The sequence below is a fragment of the Dictyostelium discoideum genome, assembly GCF_000004695.1.
Source record: "Dictyostelium discoideum AX4 chromosome 2 chromosome, whole genome shotgun sequence".
NCBI classification, from domain to species: Eukaryota; Evosea; class Eumycetozoa; order Dictyosteliales; family Dictyosteliaceae; genus Dictyostelium; species Dictyostelium discoideum.
In genome coordinates this window covers 6,679,277-6,703,403 of record NC_007088.5, presented here as the reverse complement: position 1 = coordinate 6,703,403, position 24,127 = coordinate 6,679,277, and the positions used below count along the sequence as shown (strand labels likewise).

The 24,127-nt window shown below is 28.4% G+C and overlaps 4 protein-coding genes and 1 non-coding gene across 5 annotated transcripts; 2 read left to right on the top strand and 3 right to left on the bottom strand.

The window, feature by feature from the left end:
* Window positions 1-569: 569 nt before the first annotated feature.
* fnkC (FNIP repeat-containing protein) lies at window positions 570-4,590 on the bottom strand (the record flags this gene model as incomplete). The annotated part of the gene is made up of 2 exons (XM_638095.1): window positions 570-1,150; window positions 1,257-4,590. 2 exons carry the CDS (start codon window positions 4,588-4,590, stop codon window positions 570-572), a joined length of 3,915 nt encoding a protein of 1,304 aa, XP_643187.1.
* Window positions 4,591-5,039: 449 nt separating this feature from the next.
* DDB_G0276347 (microtubule interacting and transport domain-containing protein) lies at window positions 5,040-5,987 on the bottom strand (the record flags this gene model as incomplete). The annotated part of the gene is made up of 1 exon (XM_638094.1): window positions 5,040-5,987. One exon carries the CDS (start codon window positions 5,985-5,987, stop codon window positions 5,040-5,042), a length of 948 nt encoding a protein of 315 aa, XP_643186.1.
* A 1,586-nt stretch (window positions 5,988-7,573) lies between these two features.
* Window positions 7,574-21,866, top strand: dhcA (cytoplasmic dynein heavy chain; the record flags this gene model as incomplete). The annotated part of the gene is made up of 2 exons (XM_638093.1): window positions 7,574-7,937; window positions 8,038-21,866. The coding sequence occupies 2 exons, from the start codon at window positions 7,574-7,576 to the stop codon at window positions 21,864-21,866; spliced, it is 14,193 nt and encodes a 4,730-aa protein (XP_643185.1).
* A 922-nt stretch (window positions 21,867-22,788) lies between these two features.
* Window positions 22,789-22,878, top strand: tRNA-Thr-UGU-2. The gene has a single exon. It is a non-coding gene; the product is annotated as a tRNA-Thr (tRNA).
* A 513-nt stretch (window positions 22,879-23,391) lies between these two features.
* On the bottom strand, window positions 23,392-24,084 carry nat5 (N-acetyltransferase, catalytic subunit; the record flags this gene model as incomplete). The annotated part of the gene is made up of 3 exons (XM_638092.2): window positions 23,392-23,744; window positions 23,844-23,934; window positions 24,007-24,084. 3 exons carry the CDS (start codon window positions 24,082-24,084, stop codon window positions 23,392-23,394), a joined length of 522 nt encoding a protein of 173 aa, XP_643184.2.
* Between the last annotated feature and the right edge of the window lie 43 nt (window positions 24,085-24,127).

Genomic DNA, 24,127 nt, shown 5'->3' with positions numbered 1-24,127 from the left:
ATAATAAATTGTTTGAAATAAAAGATTTTTTTTTTTAAAATGATTTGAAATAATTTTTTTAACTATTAAATAGTTTTTTTTTTTACCCATAACTTTATTATTTTTTGGAAATTGTAATATGATTCTATTGACAAAGGATGAGGTTATATATTTAAAACCGTTAAAAAACAAATTGAATTATATTAAAATTTTTATTATTTCTTTAATTAATCATTTAAAATTCTAAAAAAAAAATTTTTATTATTAAATTCATTGAATATTATAATAAAATTATAAAAAGTTTTTTTTAAAAATTTTATTTCTGTTTTTAAAAAAAAATTTCAATAACCACAATTTATGTGGCATGTGAATTAACTTTTAAATTTTAAGATTTTTAAAACTCTTTAACACCCCAATTTATGGGACTTTAATTAAGTGAACTATTTCTTTTTTTTTTTTAATTAGATCTAAACTTTTTCATAAAAAATATATTTCATTTTTTTTTGAAAAATTAAAATATGTTTAAAATATAAAAAATCTTCTTATTAAAAAAAAAAAAAAAGATTTAAATAAATAAAATTGGACTAATTTTATAAAAATCCAAAACTTTTTTTTATTGGTTTAAGTTGTAAAATTGAAACATTTAAAATAATGGTATCATTAACAAGGAAGCCCATATCAGGATCCATAAGAGTTGAAACACCAATGAATTTTGGATAACCAAATGAATTACTTTTAGAGTTGAATCTATATTGTACCCAGTATTTTATGGATTGTTCTGGATATAATTGACTAATTAACTCTAGAGAGAAATGGACATTTTCTTCACCTTCATCTCTATACTCTAAAAACACCGACATATAATTTGAAGAAGGTTGACCCATTGGATAGATTTTAATAATCCATTTTCTTCCACAACTCATAAAAATTGGTGATATAAATGGTTCACTCTTTTTTGACATCATTGGTACACTATAACTAAAGGCTTGATTCAATCCAATATTATATTTGTCATAAGTATTAACTAATGGTGAAGTTGGGGCTGCATCGATTCTAACTTTTATTGTATTATTTACTAAAAATCCATTATTTGGATTTAATAATGAAAATAATCCAATAAATGAACCATATCCATGATTAAATTCTTTAATACTAAATGTATGAGATGAACCTATAATAATAATAATTTTAAAAAATAAAATAAATAAATAAAATTAATAATTATTTTAAAATTATTGTTTTTTAAAATATATATATATATAAATTAATAAAATTACTTTTTTGAATTGATTCATTTGGATTTTTTTGATTAATTAAAGTTAATTTATAAGATATTGATTTTTCTAAAAAAATAGTGAAAGGATTATTTAATAAATCACAATTACTAATGAAAATTGAAAGTTTACCACTTGTAGAAGCATCTTTACCATTACTATAAAATTTACAACGCCAATTTGAACCAATTAAAGAGAAAATTGGAGAATAAAATTGGTCTTTACGATTTGAAAAATTATTAATTGAAATTATCCATGAACCTTGATTTAGAGTATTTGTAGTTAAAAAATTTTGATTTTCATATTCAACTGATAGATCCATTTGTTGTTGTTGTTGTTGTTGTTGTTGTTGTTGAGATAATATTAGAGAAGATTCAGTTGGTAAAATTGGATTTTTAAAAATTTGTAAAGTTTGAGTTATTGGTAAACTTATTGATTGACCATTAATTTTTAAAGTATTACAATTTGGTGGTATTAATGATTGATTGATTAAACCAATTACATTTTCATCACAACCAAATGATAATGAAGTTATTGATTTTGGTAAATTTATAAATGATTCAATAATTGTAAATGATGAACCAAGTACTAAAGTTTTAACAAATGAAGGTATACAATCCTTTTCAAGGATATCATTATATTGTGGTAACTCTAAATGAGTTATCGATAATGGTAAATCGAAAACTTTTAAAGGTACTGTGAAATAACCATTGAAAATAAATGTTGTTAATTTTTGATAGATTGGTGGTGGTGGTGTTAATGATGGAATTAAATTTGAAGAAGATTGATTGAATAAAATTTGATTGAAATTTTGACTTTCACCAAATTCTAAATGTACTAAAGATTTTGGTAATGTATCTTGTGAATGAAACTGATCATGGTCATCAGAGAATACCAACTTCTTAATTCTATCAGGAAATGTGCCTTGAATTGTAGGTTGATTATATTGTGAACCAAATATTAATTCTTTAACTGATGATGGTATAACCATTGGTTCTAATGATTGATTAAATTGTGAACCAAATTGAATAAAAGTACAAGAATCAGGAATTACACCAAGTTTTAAAGGTTGATTAAAACATCTACCAAACTTTAAATGAGTAACTTTTGGTGGAATACAACCAACCGATAGTGCTTGATTAAATCGATCACCAAATTCTAAACTTGTTAAATTTACAGGTAAACAACCAACTACCAATAGTTGATTAAATCTTGAACCTTTATTAAATTTCAAAGATGTAATTGATCTTGATTTAATACAACCAATTGTTAATGGTTCATCAAATTCTTTTGAAAATATTAACTTACCAACTCTATTTGTAAGTGTTAATAATTTATTTGAATTTAATTGATTTAAATTATTAATTTCAACAGTTTCTAATATCATTAAATCGTTAATATCTTTTGATAATGGTAATTCATCAATTGGTATATTAAATTGTTCACCATTATTACTATTATTATTACCAATATTATTAGTTAAACCAAATGGATTTGATCTTTTAAATGGTAAAAATATTTGTTGAGAATTAATTTTTAAACTTGTAATATTTGATGGTATCATTTCTTGTGTTAAAAAATTTAAAATTAATTCTAAATCACAACCAAATTCTAAATCTATAATACTTGGTGGTAAATTAATTAATGATTGAATTTCATTCTCACCTAAATCAGAACCTAATATTAAGAATTTTGTTTGATCAGGTATTGAATTTCTACGAATTTTTAAATTATAATTTGGTAATTGTAAATGAATGATACTCTTTGGTATATCTCTTGGTTTTAAAGATTTCGAATGATAATTACTCTCAATATTGAATTCACCATGATAAATCAATGTTGATAAAAAATCTGGTAATTCATTAAAATCCAATTTATTAAAACCTTGAGGGAATTCTAAATGTACAATTGAATCTGTAAACATTTCATTTACAATCTCCATATTAAATGATTCTTGAAATTTCAATGTAGTTATATAATTTGGTATCTCTTCAAATTCATTCATACCATTTGATCCATTAATTAATAATATATTTTCTTCATTTTCAATTGAATATGTATTAATTGTTGTTGTTGTTGTTGTTGAACTATTATTTTGATTATTACATGAATTTTCAAATGAAGTTTTTTCAATAAATTTATGAGTTAATAATAAATTTGTATCCCAACGATGATATGGATCTTGAATTAAACATTTTTGAATGAAATTTTTACAATTGTTTGATAAATGATATGGTATTGTTGGTTCAAAATTTGTTGTAATCTTTGGATCACCACCAACCATTAATAATAATAAACAACCTAATCCCCAAATATCTGATTTTTTTGATAAACCTTTACTTGTTATCTTTTGTTGATTTCTAATCTCTGGTGCAATTAAATAACATGATGAATCATTTAAATTGATTTCTAATGAAAATGAAGATTCTAATGATGTTGATGGTGTTGATAATTGTGAACTTGATGATCCTGATAATATAGTTGAAATCGTTGATGTAATTGATGCTTCACCACCACCACCACCACCTTCTGCTTCACTACTATTATCATTACTACTACTACTACTATTATTATTAACAATACTTAAATTATTTAATGTATTATTATTACTATTATTAGCATTATTATTATTATTATTATTATTATTATTATTATTATTATTATTATTATTATTATTATTATTATTATTATTATTATTATTATTATTATTATCTTTTGAATAATAACTTATATCTTTTGATAAACTAAAATCAAATAATTTTAAACTAAATTCTTGATCAGCTATTAAAACATTATCAGTATTTATATTACCATGAATAATATGTAAATTGTTATGTAAATGATTTAATAATAAAACCAATTGAAAAGCACATCTTCTAATTATATCTTCAGATTGAAAAGAATGAGAATGTTCTTTTAATAGTTTATTAGTCACAGTTTCAACTATATCAATACCACCTTGAATATATTCTGTATATATGTACCCATTATCTTCATCTTCACTATACCCATAATATTCTAAAACACAAATATGTTTAATCTTTTCTAATATCTCTCTTTCTTTTCTTGGATCGATTTCAATTATAATTTCATTTTTTTTAGAATCAAATTTCTTTACTCTCTTTTTAATAATTTTTATAATACAAAAATTAACTCGTTTCTCATTAAATTGACCACTTAATTTCTTTGCTTTACATGTTGTTGAAAATTCATCTTTTTTTAATATTCTTATTATTTCAAATTCATATAAATGTTTTTTTTCTTTTTCACTTAAAATTGGTATTACAATATTATTACTTTCTTCATTATTTTTATTATTACTATTATTATTATCCATATTATTACTATTACATAATTATTACATTACAAAATAAAATAAAGTAAAAAAAAAAAAAAAAAAAAAAATTGAAACTTAAAAAAAAAAAAAAAAACCAACAAGACAAATTTCCGAAAATTTGAGACAAATAAATATCAAATTTTATTTTTTTTAAATAAAATTTATTTTTATTTTGTTTTGTTTTATTTTTGTTTTTATTTTTTTTTTTTTTTTTTTTGTTTTTTTTAAATATTTAAAAAAAAAACAATCCAAGTTTTTAAAAAAAAAAAAAAAAAAAAAAAAAAAAAAAAAAAACCAAATCCAAGTTTTATTTAAAAATAAAATCATTTTTTAAATATATCAATATTACACTCTAAACAAGGTTTTAAATCTTGATTAAAAGTTGAAACTTGACTAAATAAACCATTATTATTATTGAGTGGTTTTTGATAGAAATCCAATCCTCTACCTTATTTTATGAGATAACCATTACTACATTCAATTGAACGATCGTGAATAGTACTTGAAAATTGATAATTAAAAACTATATTATATTGTGTCGAAATTTGATCCTTAAGTTGATAGAATGTTAATTTTAATTCATCTTCTTGTTGTTGGGATTCAGTTGATGTAGTTAGGTCAATCTTAAATTTAGTTGATGGTTTTTGTAATTTAAAACTACTATCTGATTGAGATTTTAAATCTTTAAAAATACATTTTGATATTACCAATTCTATTAATTTTACAAAGTTATCAATTTGATGTCTAGTTCTAATATATGGATCTTCAACTTTTATCCACGTGCTCCCAATTAATTTATCACCAAATAATGTTTCATATGAATTACCAATTGAACCATTTTCAATTTTTTTACTTGAAACTAATCCTAACGATGATGATGATGATGAATTTGTTGATGATGAATTTGTCGATGATATATTATTTGTAACAGATGGGTTAAATGGTGGTGGTGGAGTTGGTAGTGGATTGAAAGTGGGAACACTTGGTAATATTAAATCATCGGTATTTGTTGGTATTGGATGATATTGTGATGGAGGTGGTGCAGTTGGTGCAGTTGGTCTATATACAGGTTGTGGTGGTTGATAATGTGATGGTGTTGGTGGTGGTGATGCGACACAATCGTGACACGATTGATTTGTTGTTGGTAATGGTGGTGCAACATAACCTTTCTTTATTATATCTTTTAATTGTTCCGCTCTATTGAAATATTCTGTTATCTTTATTTTTAATGTTTGTATTACTCTATCATTCTTTTCCAATTTCAAAGCAGACATAAGACCTTCCAATCCATTTGTATATAAATTTAATGCTATACTATATTGACCATTTCTATCACTTATCGCTGCTTGTTGAATTAATGTATAAGATTTTTGTAATAATAATGTTGTATCTGCCATTTACTACTATTACTACTATTAATAATAACCTATACAAATATTTAAAAGAATATTTAAAATTTTAATAAATATAATTTTTTGAATTGTTGTTCTATATATTTAACAATTTTAAAAAAAAAAAAAAAAAAAAATAAGTTAAAAAAAAAAATTAAAAAATAAAAAAAAAAAAAAAAAATAAAAACTTTTCTCAAAAAAATAAAAAAAAAAAAAAAAAATTGAAATTATTAAAAAATCGAGTTTTATGAAGTATTGCAATCCAATTTAATTAAAAAAAAAAAAAATAAAATAAAATAAAATTTTTTAGCCAGCAACAAAAACAAAAAAAAATAAAAACTATTAAAAATTTCAGCCCTAAAGTTGTGAAAATTAATTTTATGTGGAGCTCCCTTACAATTTTATTAAAATCTAGTTGTTCTGGTTTGATAAATCTAAAATTTAGTAAATTTAAATTTAATAAAATTCTTTTTTTTGTATAAATAGAATTACAACTATTTATAGATAACTATTTTACTTAATTATAAAAATTTATTAGTGGGAAATGGGAAGGGGGGTAAATATTAAAAAATTAATTTTTCTATAAAATTTAATAATCTTTACCAATTTTAATTTTTTTTTTTTTTTTTTTTTTTTTTTTTTTTTTTTTAAGTTATTCATCATTTAAAAAAAAAAAAAAAATCAGTAATGCAAATAATAGTTTTATTAAATTTAATTTTATAAAGGAAGTGTTCAAGATTCCACATTATTCGTTACTCTGGTTTGTTAGCAAATTGAAACTATACGAAAAAGTTTAAGCTGATAGTGCTTATTGTGGTGGAATTAGTGACATGGTCTTGTCGTACACATTAAAAAGCCCTATCGAGATGAATTAAGAGAAGATGATGCTCATTTCAGTAGAAGCAAATTATTGAAAATAAGTTTTCAAATTGAAGAAATTTCACTGTTGGGAGATTGTATTAGAACTGCTGATGTCCATTAAAATGATTAGTTTTAATACAATTTCAAAAAAGTGAAATATCTTCAATTTTCGGACTAATTTTCAATAATTTTGTTTTTATTAGAATGGGCTTCATCTTCTCTTAGTTCTTTTTGATAGGTACCTCAAAAAAAAAAATAAAAAAATAAAAAAATAAAAAAAATAATTACCACATAGAGTTAAAATGCCAAATGATTACTCTCGATATTAAAATAAATAATATTCAAATATATATAGTTTAATTAAAAATATCTTTTCAAAAAAAATATTTTTTGCCATCAAATAAATTATTTTATTTTTTTAAATTTTTTTTTTTTTTTTTTTTTTTTTTTTTTTTTCTTTAATTTTTTTTTATTTTTTTTTTTTCAATAATATTTTTTTTTTTTTTTTTCATTGATCACCACTTAATTTAAAAAACTAAAAAAAAAAAATAATAGTTTGAAAAGTTTCGTCTTTCATCAATTTTTCTCTTTTTTTTTTTTTTTTTTTTTTTCAATAATAATAAAAATAATAAAAAAACAAAATAATAAAAAAAAAAAATATATATACATACATACATACTTTAAATTTTATTTTATATATTTTTTTTTTTTTTTAATAATTTATTAAAAAAATGGAGGATCAACAAATAAATGTTGATTCACCAACTAGTGGTACAAATACACCACCAGTTGTAACACCAACAACTTCAGTAATTAGTGAACAAACTTTAGAAGAAACAGTAAAATATTTATGTAAAATTTGTCCAACCTTATTAGATGGTGACCAATCTGTATTTCAAAATAATCTTTCAAATCAAATTCCACCAGAGAATATGAATAAATTAAAAAAATTCATCTCTGATTCTAAAATACCTGTATTACTTATTCAAAAAACAAATCCAACTATAAATAGTTCAAATCAAACATCAACAACAACTTCATCATCATCATCATCTGATGATAATACTTTAACTTCATCACAACAACAATCAAAAGGTATGAAAAAAAAAAAAAAAAAAAAAAAACAAAAAAATAATAATAAAAAAAAAAAAAAAAAAATATATATATATTAACTAAAAAAAAAAAATTATTTTAGAATCATTTAATTTTGAAATTGAAGTTAAATTTGGAGGTGAAAATAAATCAACATTAGCAATTGTAAAGAGAATACCAGAGAGTATTGTTGAATATAGTTCAAATAAATCGATTGCATCACAACTTCAAGTTTTAAATTTAGGAGATGGATCACCAATGGATACATTACATAATTATATTCATAATTCAGTTGCACCATTTGTTAGATCATATATTTTATCAGCATCAAAAGATGATGCAACTACACCAAGTGGTGGTAGTGCAGATAAATCAATTACAAGTCAAAATTTGGATAAGGAGATGAAACAAAGTATTGGTGCAGTCAATCAAAAGATAGCAGAATTAGAGATCTCTTTATACAATTGTAAACAACAAGTTCAAATACCAGAGGTAACATTAGCAATCAATCCAGAGATTAAATCAATCTCAAAGAGATTAAAAGAAACCACTGGTCGTACCATTAAACCAGATGATTTAGGTGACAAAGCATCATCACCTGAATTTTTGAATTTACTTCAAGCTGGTACAACCACTTGGGCTAAAAACATTCAAAATGTTACCAAACATAATTTGATCGAGAATTTACCATCAGATGTATCCACCAGTCAAGAGATTAACTTTTGGATTGAATTGGAAACTTCACTTCAAAATATTGATCAACAATTGAAATCACCAGAGGTTGAAGTTACTTTGGCCACCTTAAGACAAGCTAAACGTTTCATTGCAAGTGCTCCATTTGAAACCGATACCATTGGTGTCAGAAAAGCCATGGATAAAGTACAAAGTTATAAAACACTCTTTAAAGATTTCCCAATCACTCCATTGTTAACTGCAACCGATTTGGATTCAATCTCTTCAAGTGTAGCGGCAATCTTTTCTCATTTAAAGAAAACAAAGAATCCATACTATCCAATTCCACGTTATCTTTCATTCCTTGAGGCCATTGGTAGAGATATGTGTAATAAAGTCTATCAAATCCTTCGTCAAAAGAATTTAATGAATATCGATTACAATGATTTTGAACATTTAAATAGATCCGTTAGAGCATTATTCACTTTATGGGATGATCAATTTGGAGCTTTTCGTGATATTCTTCGTGATTTAGCTAAAAAGAGAGGTAATGAACGTATTCCACTCATTGTTAACATTGATAATCGTATTCAATTGGTAATTATTAAAATTGGTAAATTTAGAAAACAACATGAAGATTTAAAGAATGTAGTTTCAAATGTTTTACCAGGTAGTCAATTGGGTGGTGGTGTTGTTCAAACAAATACTTCAAATCCAACTTCACCACAAAAACAAGAAATTAATGCAATTGAAGAGATTAATCAAGCTTATTTAGAATTTAAAGAGATTGATGTACTTCAATTATCAAAAGAAGGTGAAGAGATTTGGGATGCAGTTGTAAAACGTTACAATTCTCGTACTGATCGTGTTGAAACTTATATCACCGTCAAATTACGTGATCGTTTAGCAACAGCAAAGAATGCAAATGAAATGTTTAGAGTTTATCAAAAGTTTAAAGATCTTTTAAAGAGACCAAAGATTAGAGGTGCAACTCACGAATATGAATCACAATTGATTGAAAGAGTTAAAGAAGACATTAGAGTATTACATGATAAATTCAAAATGCAATATAATAATTCTGAAGCATACTATATGAGTCAATTACGTGATCTTCCACCAGTTAGTGGTGCTATCATTTGGGCAAGACAAATCGAAAGACAATTGGATACCTACATGAAAAGAGTTGCCAATGTTTTAGGTGATAGTTGGGAGAGTGATGCTGAAGGTCAAAAATTAAAATCAGAATCCGATCAATTTAGACATAAATTAAACACTGACCATATCTTTTCAAAATGGGCCGATGAAACAGAGAAACGTTCATTTGATATCTCTGGTAGAATTTTAACAATCGTTAAACGTGGTAACAAATTGGCATTGGATATCAATTTCGATAGTCATATCATTATGTTATTTAAAGAAGTTAGAAATTTACAATGGTTAGGTTTCCGTGTACCATTGAAAATCTCATTCATTAGTCAAGGTGCTAAACAAGTTTATCCATTTGCAGTCTCCTTAAAAGAAACCTTAAGAACTTATGCTCAAACCTCTGGTAAAGTCACTCCTGAATTTTCAACATTGGTCGCAAGTTATAAACGTGACGTTCAAGCTAACATCACTGAAGGTTTCCGTTTGAAATGGGAAACCATTCCAAAAGTTGATCCATACGTTAGAAAACTTTCAACCTCAATCAATAATTTCCGTGATAAAGTTGATGATTTAATCGTTAAATACTCTGAAATCAAGAAACAATTGGATGGATTAAAATCATGTCCATTCAAATCTGAATCATTCAATGAAATCATTGCAAACATTCAAAAGGTTGTAGATGAATTGAATTTGGCAAATTATTCAAATTTACCTCAATGGGTAACTCAATTGGATGCTCAAGTTGAATCAATGTTAATTGAAAGATTAATTGATGCAATCAATTCTTGGGTTCAATTAATTGAAGGTAAAGAAGATCAAAAAGATTCTCAATCCACTTCTGGATCTTCAAATAAAGGTGGCAAATTAAATAGAATGAATTATTCAATTAGAAATAAATCTGATGAAGAAAATTCATCAGATTTAACTCAACCACAACAATCTCAACAACAACAACAAACAATTTCAATCAAACCAAAATTAGAAAAAACTATTCATGAAATTGTAATTAGAAATCAAATTTTATCATTATCACCACCATTAGAAGTTGCACGTGTTAATTGGATTGATCAATTACATAGTTGGTTAAATATTTGTTGTGATTTACCACGTATTCAATCAAGTCGTTATGATGAATCAGCAATGGTTCATCGTGGTGGTGTAGATTCAAAGAAACAATCAACCTTTAGAGATATGTTACCAAAATTACCACAAGGTTCATTGGAGAGTGCCTATAGTGCAATCACTAATAAATTGGAACAAGTTCAACAATATGTTTCAATTTGGTTACAATATCAATCACTTTGGGATATGGATTCATCATTTGTCTATAGTAAATTAGGTGATGATCTTAATAAATGGCAATTACTTTTGAATCAAATTAAAAAATCAAGATCAACCTTTGATAATTCATCAACAGAGAAACAATTTGGACCATTAACTATTGATTATACTCAAGTTCAAGCATCAGTTAATAATAAATATGACTATTGGCATAAGGATATTCTTGGTCATTTCGGTTCTAAATTAGCAGAGAAAATGAATCAATTCTATGAGACCATTTCATCATCTCGTCAAGAGTTGGAGAAATTATCAGTTGAAACCGTTTCCACTGAAGAGGCCGTTCATTTTATCATTCAAATTCAAGATATGAAAAAGAAACTCTCATCTTGGGAGGCAGATTTACGTTATTATCGTACTGGTCAAGATTTATTACAACGTCAAAGATTTAGTTTCCCAAACGATTGGTTAGATTGTGAAAGAGTAGAAGGTGAATGGAGTGCTTTCAATGAGATCCTCAATCGTAAGAATGCCACAATCAGCGAGGCCATTCCACAATTACAAGCTAAAATCCTTCAAGAATCAAAATCAATCAATGATCGTATCAAAGATTTCATTGATGAATGGACCGCCAATAAACCATTACAAGGCTCAATTAAACATTCAACCGCTCTTGAAACTTTGAAGATTTTCGAAGGTCGTCTTATTCGTCTTCGTGAGGAAAGTGATCGTTTATCAAAAGCCAAACAAGCTTTGGATCTCACCGATACCACTGGTTCATCATCATCAGATCAAGATCGTTTGGTACCAGTCGAAGAGGAGATTCAAGATTTGAAAGCAGTTTGGGTCGAACTTTCAAATACATGGCAAGAAATCGATAGTCTTAAAGAGACTGCTTGGTCTGCTATCATTCCAAGAAAAGTTAGAAAATCATTGGAAGATACTTTACAAAAATTGAAAAATTTACCAAATCGTATTCGTCAATACTCTGCCTTTGATCATGCTCAAAACTTAATTAAAATCTATCTCAAAGGTAATGCAATCATCACCGATCTTCACTCTGAAGCCATCAAAGATCGTCATTGGAAAATTTTAAAGAAACGTTTAAATACCAATTGGATCATTACAGAGTTAACATTGGGTTCCATTTGGGATTCAGATTTAGCAAGAAATGAAAATATCTATCGTGAGGTTATCACTGCAGCTCAAGGTGAAATTGCTTTAGAGGAATTCCTTAAAGGTGTTAGAGAATTTTGGACAACTCTCGAATTGGATCTCGTTAACTATCAACGTAAATGTAAATTGGTACGTGGTTGGGATGATTTATTCAACAAATTGGCAGAACATTTGAATTCAATTTCCGCTATGAAAATGTCACCATACTATAAGGTTTTCGAAGAGGAAGCAAATCATTGGGATGATAGATTAAATAAGGTTAGATCATTATTGGATGTTTGGATCGATGTTCAAAGACGTTGGGTCTATTTAGAAGGTATTTTCAGTGGTAGTGGTGATATCAATCAATTGTTACCAGCTGAATCAACTCGTTTCAAGAGTATCAACTCTGAATTCATTGCAATCCTTAAAAAGGTTAGTGGTGCACCATTGATTTTGGAAGTATTGGCCATTGAAAGAATTCAACAAACTATGGAACGTTTATCCGATCTCTTGGGTAAAGTTCAAAAAGCATTGGGTGAATATTTGGAGAGACAAAGATCTGCATTTGCTCGTTTCTATTTCGTAGGTGATGAAGATCTTTTGGAAATCATTGGTAATAGTAAAGATATCATTAAGATTCAAAAGCATTTCAGAAAGATGTTTGCTGGTTTGGCTAATTTAACTTTGGATGATGAAAAAACCACCATTATTGGTATGTCCTCTGCTGAAGGTGAAACCGTTACCTTTAAGAAACCAATTTCCATCGCTAATGGTCCAAAGATTCATGAATGGTTAACAATGGTTGAATCTGAAATGAAATCAACTTTGGCAACTTTATTAAGTGAATCATTACAACATTTCAATCAAGTCGATGTTAATGATCATTCTAAATACTCTGAATGGGTTGATAATTATCCAACTCAATTGGTCCTTCTTACAAGTCAAATTGTTTGGTCCACTCAAGTCGATCAAGCTTTAGGTGGTGGTACATTACAACAATCAAAGATTCAAGAACAATTACAATCCATTGAACAAACCACTCAAATGATTTTAAATAATTTGGCCGATAGTGTTTTACAAGATTTATCCGCTCAAAAGAGAAAGAAATTCGAACATTTAATTACAGAGTTGGTTCATCAACGTGATGTGGTCAGACAATTACAAAAATGTAAAAACCTTACTGGTAATAAAGATTTTGATTGGCTCTATCATATGCGTTACTATTATGATGCTACTCAAGAGAATGTTCTTCATAAATTGGTCATCCATATGGCAAATGCTACTTTTTATTATGGTTTCGAATATTTAGGTATTGGTGAACGTTTGGTTCAAACTCCATTAACTGATCGTTGTTATCTTACACTAACTCAAGCATTGGAGAGTAGAATGGGTGGTAATCCATTTGGTCCAGCAGGTACTGGTAAAACTGAAACCGTTAAAGCATTGGGTAGTCAATTGGGTCGTTTCGTATTGGTTTTCTGTTGTGATGAAGGTTTTGATCTTCAAGCTATGTCTCGTATTTTCGTTGGTCTTTGTCAATGTGGTGCTTGGGGTTGTTTCGATGAGTTCAATCGTTTGGAGGAAAGAATTCTCTCTGCTGTCTCTCAACAAATTCAAACCATTCAAGTCGCTCTCAAAGAGAATTCCAAAGAGGTTGAACTTTTAGGTGGTAAAAATATTTCACTCCACCAAGATATGGGTATTTTTGTAACAATGAATCCAGGTTATGCAGGTCGTTCCAATTTACCAGATAATTTAAAGAAACTTTTCCGTTCAATGGCCATGATTAAACCAGATCGTGAAATGATTGCTCAAGTTATGTTATACAGTCAAGGCTTTAAAACTGCAGAAGTTTTAGCCGGTAAAATCGTTCCACTCTTTAAACTTTGTCAAGAACAATTGTCAGCTCAATCTCATTATGATTTTGGTTTACGTGCTCTCAAGAGTGTTTTAGTTAGTGCAGGTGGTATCAAGAGAAAATGTCAACCACCACAATTACCACCAATCACTGATGCTGAATCAAAAACTAAAGCTGATCAAATCTATTGTCAATATGAAATTGGTGTGTTATTAAACTCTATCAATGATACCATGATTCCAAAATTGGTTGCTGACGATATTCCATTGATTCAATCATTGTTATTGGATGTTTTCCCAGGTTCACAATTACAACCAATTCAAATGGATCAATTACGTAAAAAGATTCAAGAAATTGCCAAACAAAGACATTTGGTTACCAAACAAGAATGGGTTGAAAAGATCCTTCAATTACATCAAATTCTCAATATCAATCATGGTGTTATGATGGTTGGTCCATCTGGTGGTGGTAAAACTACAAGTTGGGAGGTTTATTTAGAAGCCATCGAACAAGTTGATAACATTAAATCCGAAGCTCATGTTATGGATCCAAAAGCTATCACCAAAGATCAATTATTTGGTTCATTGGATTTAACAACTCGTGAATGGACCGATGGTTTATTCACTGCAACCCTTCGTCGTATCATTGATAATGTTCGTGGTGAATCCACTAAACGTCATTGGATCATTTTCGATGGTGATGTTGATCCAGAATGGGTAGAAAATTTGAACTCTCTCTTGGATGATAATAAATTATTAACACTTCCAAATGGTGAACGTTTAGCACTTCCAAATAATGTTAGAGTTATGTTTGAAGTACAAGATCTTAAATATGCAACACTCGCTACCATTTCACGTTGTGGTATGGTTTGGTTTAGTGAAGAGATTTTAACAACTCAAATGATTTTCCAAAATTATTTAGATACTCTTTCAAATGAACCATTTGATCCACAAGAAAAAGAACAACAAAAAAGAAATGAAAATGCTCAATTACAACAACAACAACAAACAACTATTACTTCACCAATTTTAACTTCACCACCAACTACATCATCATCATCACGTTCAACCACTTCAACAACTTCAATGATACCAGCTGGATTAAAAGTTCAAAAAGAATGTGCAGCAATTATTTCACAATATTTTGAACCAGGTGGTTTGGTTCATAAAGTTTTAGAAGATGCTGGTCAAAGACCACATATTATGGATTTCACTCGTCTTAGAGTATTAAATTCTTTCTTCTCCTTAATGAATAGATCAATTGTCAATGTTATTGAATATAATCAATTACATTCAGATTTCCCAATGTCACCAGAAAATCAAAGTAATTATATTACCAATCGTTTACTTTATTCATTAATGTGGGGTTTAGGTGGTAGTATGGGTTTAGTTGAAAGAGAGAACTTCTCTAAATTCATTCAAACCATTGCAATTACTCCAGTTCCAGCCAATACTATTCCATTGTTAGATTATTCCGTATCAATTGATGATGCCAATTGGAGTTTATGGAAGAATAAAGTACCATCAGTTGAAGTTGAAACTCATAAAGTTGCCTCACCAGATGTTGTCATTCCAACCGTTGATACAACTCGTCATGTTGATGTATTACATGCTTGGTTATCTGAACATCGTCCATTGATTCTTTGTGGTCCACCAGGTTCTGGTAAAACCATGACACTCACAAGTACACTTCGTGCTTTCCCAGACTTTGAGGTGGTTTCATTGAATTTCAGTTCAGCAACAACACCAGAACTTTTACTCAAGACATTCGATCATCATTGTGAATATAAACGTACACCAAGTGGTGAAACTGTACTTCGTCCAACTCAATTAGGTAAATGGTTAGTAGTATTTTGTGATGAAATCAATCTTCCATCCACTGATAAATATGGCACTCAACGTGTTATTACATTCATTCGTCAAATGGTTGAAAAAGGTGGTTTCTGGAGAACATCCGATCATACTTGGATTAAATTGGATAAGATTCAATTCGTTGGTGCATGTAATCCACCAACTGATGCTGGTCGTGTTCAATTAACTCATCGTTTCCTTAGACATGCTCCAATCTTATTGGTAGATTTCCCATCAACTTCATCTCTCACTCAAATCTATGGTACTTTTAATAGAGCCTTAATGAAACTTTTACCAAATCTTCGTTCATTCGCTGATAATTTAACCGATGCAATGGTTGAATTCTATAGTGAATCTCAAAAACGTTTCACTCCTGATATTCAAGCTCATTACATTTATTCACCACGTGAACTCTCTCGTTGGGATCGTGCTCTCTTAGAGGCAATTCAAACTATGGATGGTTGTACATTGGAAGGTTTAGTACGTTTATGGGCCCATGAAGCTCTTAGATTATTCCAAGATCGTCTCGTTGAAACTGAAGAAAAAGAATGGACCGATAAAAAGATTGATGAAGTAGCTCTTAAACATTTCCCATCTGTTAATTTAGATGCTTTGAAACGTCCAATCCTCTATAGTAATTGGTTAACCAAAGATTATCAACCAGTTAATCGTTCAGATCTTCGTGAATATGTCAAAGCAAGATTAAAGGTATTCTATGAAGAAGAGTTGGATGTTCCATTGGTATTATTCAATGAAGTATTGGATCATATTCTTAGAATTGATCGTGTTTTCCGTCAACCACAAGGTCATGCACTTTTAATTGGTGTATCTGGTGGTGGTAAATCAGTTTTATCACGTTTTGTCGCTTGGATGAATGGTTTATCAATCTATACAATCAAAGTTAACAACAATTATAAATCCTCTGATTTCGATGATGATCTTCGTATGTTATTAAAACGTGCAGGTTGTAAAGAAGAGAAGATTTGTTTCATTTTCGATGAATCCAATGTTTTAGAATCATCTTTCCTTGAACGTATGAATACTCTATTGGCAGGTGGTGAAGTTCCAGGTCTTTTCGAAGGTGAAGAATTCACTGCACTCATGCATGCTTGTAAAGAAACCGCCCAAAGAAATGGTCTCATTTTAGATTCTGAAGAAGAACTTTACAAATACTTTACAAGTCAAGTTCGTCGTAATCTTCATGTAGTTTTCACAATGAATCCAGCAAGTCCAGATTTCCACAATCGTTCAGCTACCTCTCCTGCACTTTTCAATCGTTGTGTTTTGGATTGGTTTGGTGAATGGTCACCAGAAGCTTTATTCCAAGTTGGTTCTGAATTCACTAGAAATCTCGATCTTGAAAATCCACAATACATTGCTCCACCAGTTTTCATTCAAGAAGCAGAGATAATGGGTAATAATTTAATGGCCATCCCACCATCACATCGTGATGCAGTCGTAAGTTCATTGGTTTATATTCATCAAACCATTGGTGAAGCCAATATTCGTTTACTTAAACGTCAAGGTCGTCAAAATTATGTAACTCCACGTCATTATTTGGATTTCATTAATCAAGTGGTATTATTAATCAATGAGAAACGTGATCAATTAGAAGAGGAACAACTTCATCTCAATATTGGTCTTAAGAAATTACGTGATACTGAGGCTCAAGTTAAAGATCTTCAAGTTAGTTTAGCTCAAAAGAATCGTGAACTCGATGTTAAGAATGAACAAGCCAATCAAAAATTAAAACAAATGGTTCAAGATCAACAAGCAGCTGAAATTAAACAAAAGGATGCTCGTGAACTTCAAGTTCAATTGGATGTTAGAAACAAAGAGATTGCCGTTCAAAAAGTTAAAGCTTATGCAGATTTAGAAAAAGCTGAACCAGCCATTATCGAAGCTCAAGAAGCTGTATCCACCATTAAAAAGAAACATTTGGATGAAATTAAATCTTTACCAAAACCACCAACTCCAGTCAAATTGGCAATGGAAGCAGTTTGTTTAATGTTGGGTGGTAAGAAATTAGAATGGGCAGATATTAGAAAGAAGATTATGGAACCAAATTTCATTACCTCGATTATTAATTATGATACAAAGAAAATGATGACACCAAAAATCAGAGAAGCCATTACCAAAGGTTATTTAGAAGATCCAGGTTTCGATTATGAAACAGTTAATCGTGCCTCCAAAGCTTGTGGTCCATTGGTTAAATGGGCAACCGCTCAAACTTATTACTCTGAAATTTTAGATCGTATTAAACCATTACGTGAAGAGGTTGAACAATTAGAAAACGCTGCAAATGAATTGAAATTGAAACAAGATGAAATCGTTGCCACCATTACTGCCTTGGAGAAATCTATTGCCACCTATAAGGAAGAGTATGCAACTTTAATTCGTGAAACTGAACAAATTAAAACCGAATCAAGTAAAGTCAAGAATAAGGTCGATCGTTCAATTGCTCTTTTAGATAATCTTAACTCTGAACGTGGTAGATGGGAACAACAAAGTGAAAACTTTAACACTCAAATGTCAACTGTTGTTGGTGATGTTGTTTTAGCATCTGCTTTCCTTGCATATATTGGTTTCTTTGATCAAAACTTCCGTACTGACCTTATGAGAAAATGGATGATTCGTTTAGATTCAGTTGGTATTAAATTCAAGAGTGATCTATCAGTACCATCTTTCCTTTCCAAACCAGAAGAACGTCTTAACTGGCATGCAAATTCTTTACCATCCGATGAATTATGTATTGAAAATGCAATCATGCTTAAACGTTTCAATCGTTATCCATTGGTTATAGATCCATCTGGTCAAGCCATGGAATTCCTTATGAATCAATATGCCGACAAAAAGATTACCAAAACTAGTTTCCTCGATTCATCATTTATGAAGAATTTAGAGAGTGCTCTCAGATTTGGTTGTCCATTATTGGTACAAGATGTTGAAAACATTGATCCAGTATTGAATCCAGTACTCAATAAAGAAATTCGTAAGAAAGGTGGTCGTATTCTCATTCGTTTAGGTGATCAAGATGTCGATTTCTCTCCATCCTTTATGATCTTTTTGTTCACTCGTGACCCAACCGCTCACTTTACTCCAGATCTTTGTTCTCGTGTTACCTTTGTAAATTTCACTGTCACTCCATCCTCACTTCAAAGTCAATGTCTTCATGAAGCTCTTAAAACTGAAAGACCAGATACTCATAAGAAACGTTCTGATCTCCTCAAGATTCAAGGTGAATTCCAAGTTAAATTAAGAATTCTCGAAAAATCTTTATTGAATGCTCTTTCCCAAGCCTCTGGTAACATTTTAGATGATGATTCTGTCATTTCAACCCTTGAAACATTAAAGAAAGAAACCACTGAAATTGCACTTAAAGTTGAAGAAACCGAGACCGTTATGCAAGAAATTAGTGAAGTTTCAGCTCTTTATAATCCAATGGCTCTCTCATGTTCACGTGTTTACTTTGCAATGGAAGAACTTTCTCAATTCCATCTCTACCAATTCTCTTTACGTGCTTTCTTGGATATCTTTTATAATCTACTTAATAATAATCCAAATTTAGTCGATAAAAAAGATCCAAATGAACGTTTGGTTTATTTATCAAAAGATATTTTCTCAATGACTTTCAATCGTGTAACTCGTACACTCTTAAATGATGATAAATTAACATTTGCACTTCAATTAACTATCATTTCAGTTAAAGGTACATCCAATGAAATCGAAGAAAGTGAATGGGACTTCCTTTTGAAAGGTGGTGATAATTTAACATCAATCAAAGAAACCATTCCACAATTGGATTCATTATTATCAACTACTCAACAAAAATGGTTAATTTGTCTTAGACAACAAGTTCCATCATTCTCTAAATTGGTTGATCATATTCAACAAAACTCTTCCGATTGGAAACAATTCTTTGGTAAAGATCAAGTTGGTGAACCAATCATTCCAGAATCTTGGATCGTAGCTCAAGCTCAACTTTCTAATCAACAATCAACCATTGTTTCAAACTTTAGAAAAATTCTTTTAATGAAAGCTTTCCATAGTGATAGAGTTTTACAATATTCTCATAGTTTTGTTTGTTCAGTATTTGGTGAAGATTTCTTAAATACTCAAGAATTAGATATGGCAAACATTGTAGAGAAAGAGGTTAAATCTTCATCACCATTGTTATTATGTTCAGTTCCAGGTTATGATGCATCAAGTAAAGTCGATGATTTAGCATTACAATTACATAAACAATATAAGTCATTTGCTATTGGTTCACCTGAAGGTTTTGAATTAGCCGAGAAATCAATTTATGCCGCCGCTAAATCTGGTACTTGGGTATTATTAAAGAATATTCATTTGGCACCACAATGGTTGGTACAATTGGAAAAGAAACTTCATTCACTCTCTCCACATCCAAGCTTTAGATTATTTATGACCTCTGAAATTCATCCAGCTCTTCCAGCAAATCTTCTTCGTATGTCAAATGTATTCTCTTATGAAAATCCACCAGGTGTTAAAGCTAATCTTTTACATACCTTTATTGGTATTCCTGCAACTCGTATGGATAAACAACCAGCAGAACGTTCACGTATCTATTTCCTTTTAGCTTGGTTCCATGCAATCATTCAAGAAAGACTTCGTTATATTCCATTGGGTTGGACTAAATTCTTTGAATTCAATGATGCCGATTTACGTGGTGCCCTAGATTCAATCGATTATTGGGTTGATCTCTATAGTAAAGGTAGAAGTAACATTGATCCAGACAAGATTCCATGGATCGCTGTTCGTACCATTTTAGGTAGTACAATTTATGGTGGTAGAATTGATAATGAATTTGATATGCGTTTACTTTATTCATTCCTTGAACAACTTTTTACTCCAAGTGCATTCAATCCAGATTTCCCATTAGTACCATCCATTGGTTTATCAGTTCCAGAAGGTACAACTCGTGCTCACTTTATGAAATGGATTGAAGCTTTACCAGAGATTTCAACTCCAATTTGGTTAGGTTTACCTGAAAATGCTGAATCATTACTCTTGTCAAATAAAGCTAGAAAGATGATTAATGATCTCCAAAAAATGCAATCATCTGAAGAAGATGGTGAAGATGATCAAGTTAGTGGTAGTTCAAAGAAAGAATCATCATCATCATCATCAGAAGATAAAGGTAAAGCTAAACTTAGAGCAACCATCACTGAATGGACTAAACTCTTACCAAAACCATTGAAACAATTAAAGAGAACCACTCAAAATATTAAAGATCCATTATTCCGTTGCTTTGAAAGAGAAATTTCAACTGGTGGTAAATTAGTTAAAAAGATTACCAATGATCTCGCAAATCTTTTAGAACTAATTTCTGGTAATATTAAATCAACCAATTATCTTCGTTCACTTACCACTTCAATCTCTAAAGGTATCGTTCCAAAAGAATGGAAATGGTATTCAGTACCTGAAACCATTAGTCTTTCAGTTTGGATCTCTGATTTCTCAAAGAGAATGCAACAATTATCAGAGATTTCAGAAAGTTCAGATTATAGTTCCATTCAAGTTTGGTTGGGTGGTTTATTAAATCCAGAAGCTTACATTACCGCTACTAGACAATCCGCTTCTCAATTGAATGGTTGGTCCTTAGAAAACCTTAGATTACACGCTTCCTCATTGGGTAAAATCTCTTCAGAAGGTGGTGCTAGTTTCAATGTTAAAGGTATGGCTTTAGAAGGTGCTGTTTGGAACAATGATCAACTCACACCAACCGATATCCTCTCAACTCCAATTTCAATCGCTACTTTAACTTGGAAAGATAAAGATGATCCAATCTTTAACAATTCATCTTCAAAACTATCTGTACCAGTCTATCTCAATGAAACTAGATCGGAATTATTATTCTCTATAGATTTACCATATGATCAATCAACTTCAAAACAAAATTGGTATCAAAGATCAGTTTCAATCAGTTCATGGAAATCTGATATTTAAAAAAATAATAAATAATATTAAAATAAAATTAAATAAAAAAAAACTTTAAAAAAAATTTAAAAAAAAAATTTTCAAAATGTTTTAAAACACTATTTCCAAACCTAACTTGTATTTTTGAAAGTAGAGTTGGATAAATTTATTTTAGTATCAATTTAATTAAATAATATATTAAATGATTAATTAATATATCTATATTTTTATTTTTCCAATATTTTATCCTGTTTTAGAAATTTTTCCAATGGCCCAAGTTAATTCCATTATTGAGTTTGAAATTATTTAAAACAATGGGCCCAATAATGTTTTATATATTAATTCTGGCAACTTGGAACTATTATTTAAAAATTTAGGTTTTAATTCAGAATAAATTTGGTTTAAGGTTGGTTGACTTTCAATTGAAAAATACGTTCTTATTTTAACCTTTTTTTACCTTTTTTGATTGAATTGTAAAGTATTTGGTTTCTTTGAATTATCTTTTTTAGGAGTTTAAATTTGATTTGTAATGAAACCTCTTTCGCTTTCATTACAAATGTAATTTTATAAAAAATGTAAAATAATCAATAATGTGTGTCAAATATATTTTCTAATAATCATTTTATAAAATCTGTATAATATTCATATGTGTCTCAAATATTCAAAATAAGCATTATTTAAATCTATTTTTTAGAATGTCATTTTATTAGTATAAAAAGAAAATATTATTTTATTTTCAGTGGGTTAGTTTTAGGTTAATTTCAAGGTTGTTTTAGTATGTTAAAAATTAATAAGCTATAAACATGAATATAAATAAATATAAATAAAAAATAAAATTTATTATAAAAAAAGTGTTTTTAAATAAAAAGATTAGAATTGAATAGTGTGACAAAAATTATATATAATATTTAATGAAAGTGAGTGAGGTTTTTTAAAACAATTTTCATCGAAAGCCCGTGTCGTATAGTGGTTATTATATCTGTCTTGTACTATGTGCTAAAGCGATAACAGAGGGTCCTCAGTTCGATTCTGAGCTCGGGCATTCTTTTTTTTAGAAAAATAAAAATAGGTTACCGGTTCAATTCTGTTTTAATTAATTAATTGTCAACAAAGGAACACATAATTAAAGCGTGAATTAAAACTAATTTTATTTTTTCATTTTTTCAGTTTTTTTATTTTTCGAGTTTTAGTTATTTTCGAACTAAAACTCTTAAATATATAAAACTAAATAAATAAATTATTATTTTAATTATTATTGTTTACTTGTTAATCATTATTATAAAAACTTATCAAAGTAATTCATTATATTGTAAACCAGTTTGAAATAATAATGAAAGTGGTCCATCCAGCTCAACAAAAACCACCACAAAAGTGTTTAAAAACACAAAACCCTAAATAAATTTAAATGAGGTTTTTTTTTTTTTCTTTTTTCTTTTTTTTTATTTTATTTTTTTTTATTTATATATAACTAATCATAACTAGAGTGATCAATCTCTTCAAAATTCCAAAATAAAAAAAACAATAAAGCGATTAAAAATACTAGTACTGATAGATATTACAAATCAGCATCAGTTGGATAAACTGGATGTTTGAGAGGTATGATTGATTTCTTTTCCACGTCTCTAGGTAAGGCTTTTCTCATATCTAGTGCATCTTCATCACCAGAATAATATCCTATTACCGTTCTATAAACTGAATAACCAAATTTAGTATACATATTAATTGCTAATGTATTTGATTTTCTAACGAATAAATCCACAAAATAACCATCATAAATCTTTTCTGATCCTTCTTCTAAAATATGCATTAATCTATCTGCTAAACCTATTCTTCTAAATTCTGGTGCGACTGAAACTGCTGTAACATGTCCATGCCAATTAATACCTTCACCTTCTGCTTTACCAATCACTAAAAATAACAAATTTAATAATAAATTTAAAAGAATTAGTAACTTAATTTTGAAATATATAATTTATAAATTTTTAATATAAATAATAATAATATTACTATATCCCATTGGTTTTCCATTTACATCTTCAGCCATTGATAATAATGATGGCCATTTTGATAAATATTGTAAATAAAATGGTAAGTAATACTAAAAAAAAAAAAAAAGAAAATTAGTAAAAATTCAAAAAGATTTTAAAAAATTATTTTATTAGAATCTTACAGTTTCTGTTAGATAATCTAAATTTATATTATTAAATTTAAATAAATCATCACAAACAAATCTTCTAATCGTTGTCATTTTGTAAAAGCTAAAATTAAAAAAAAAAAAAAAAAAAAAATTT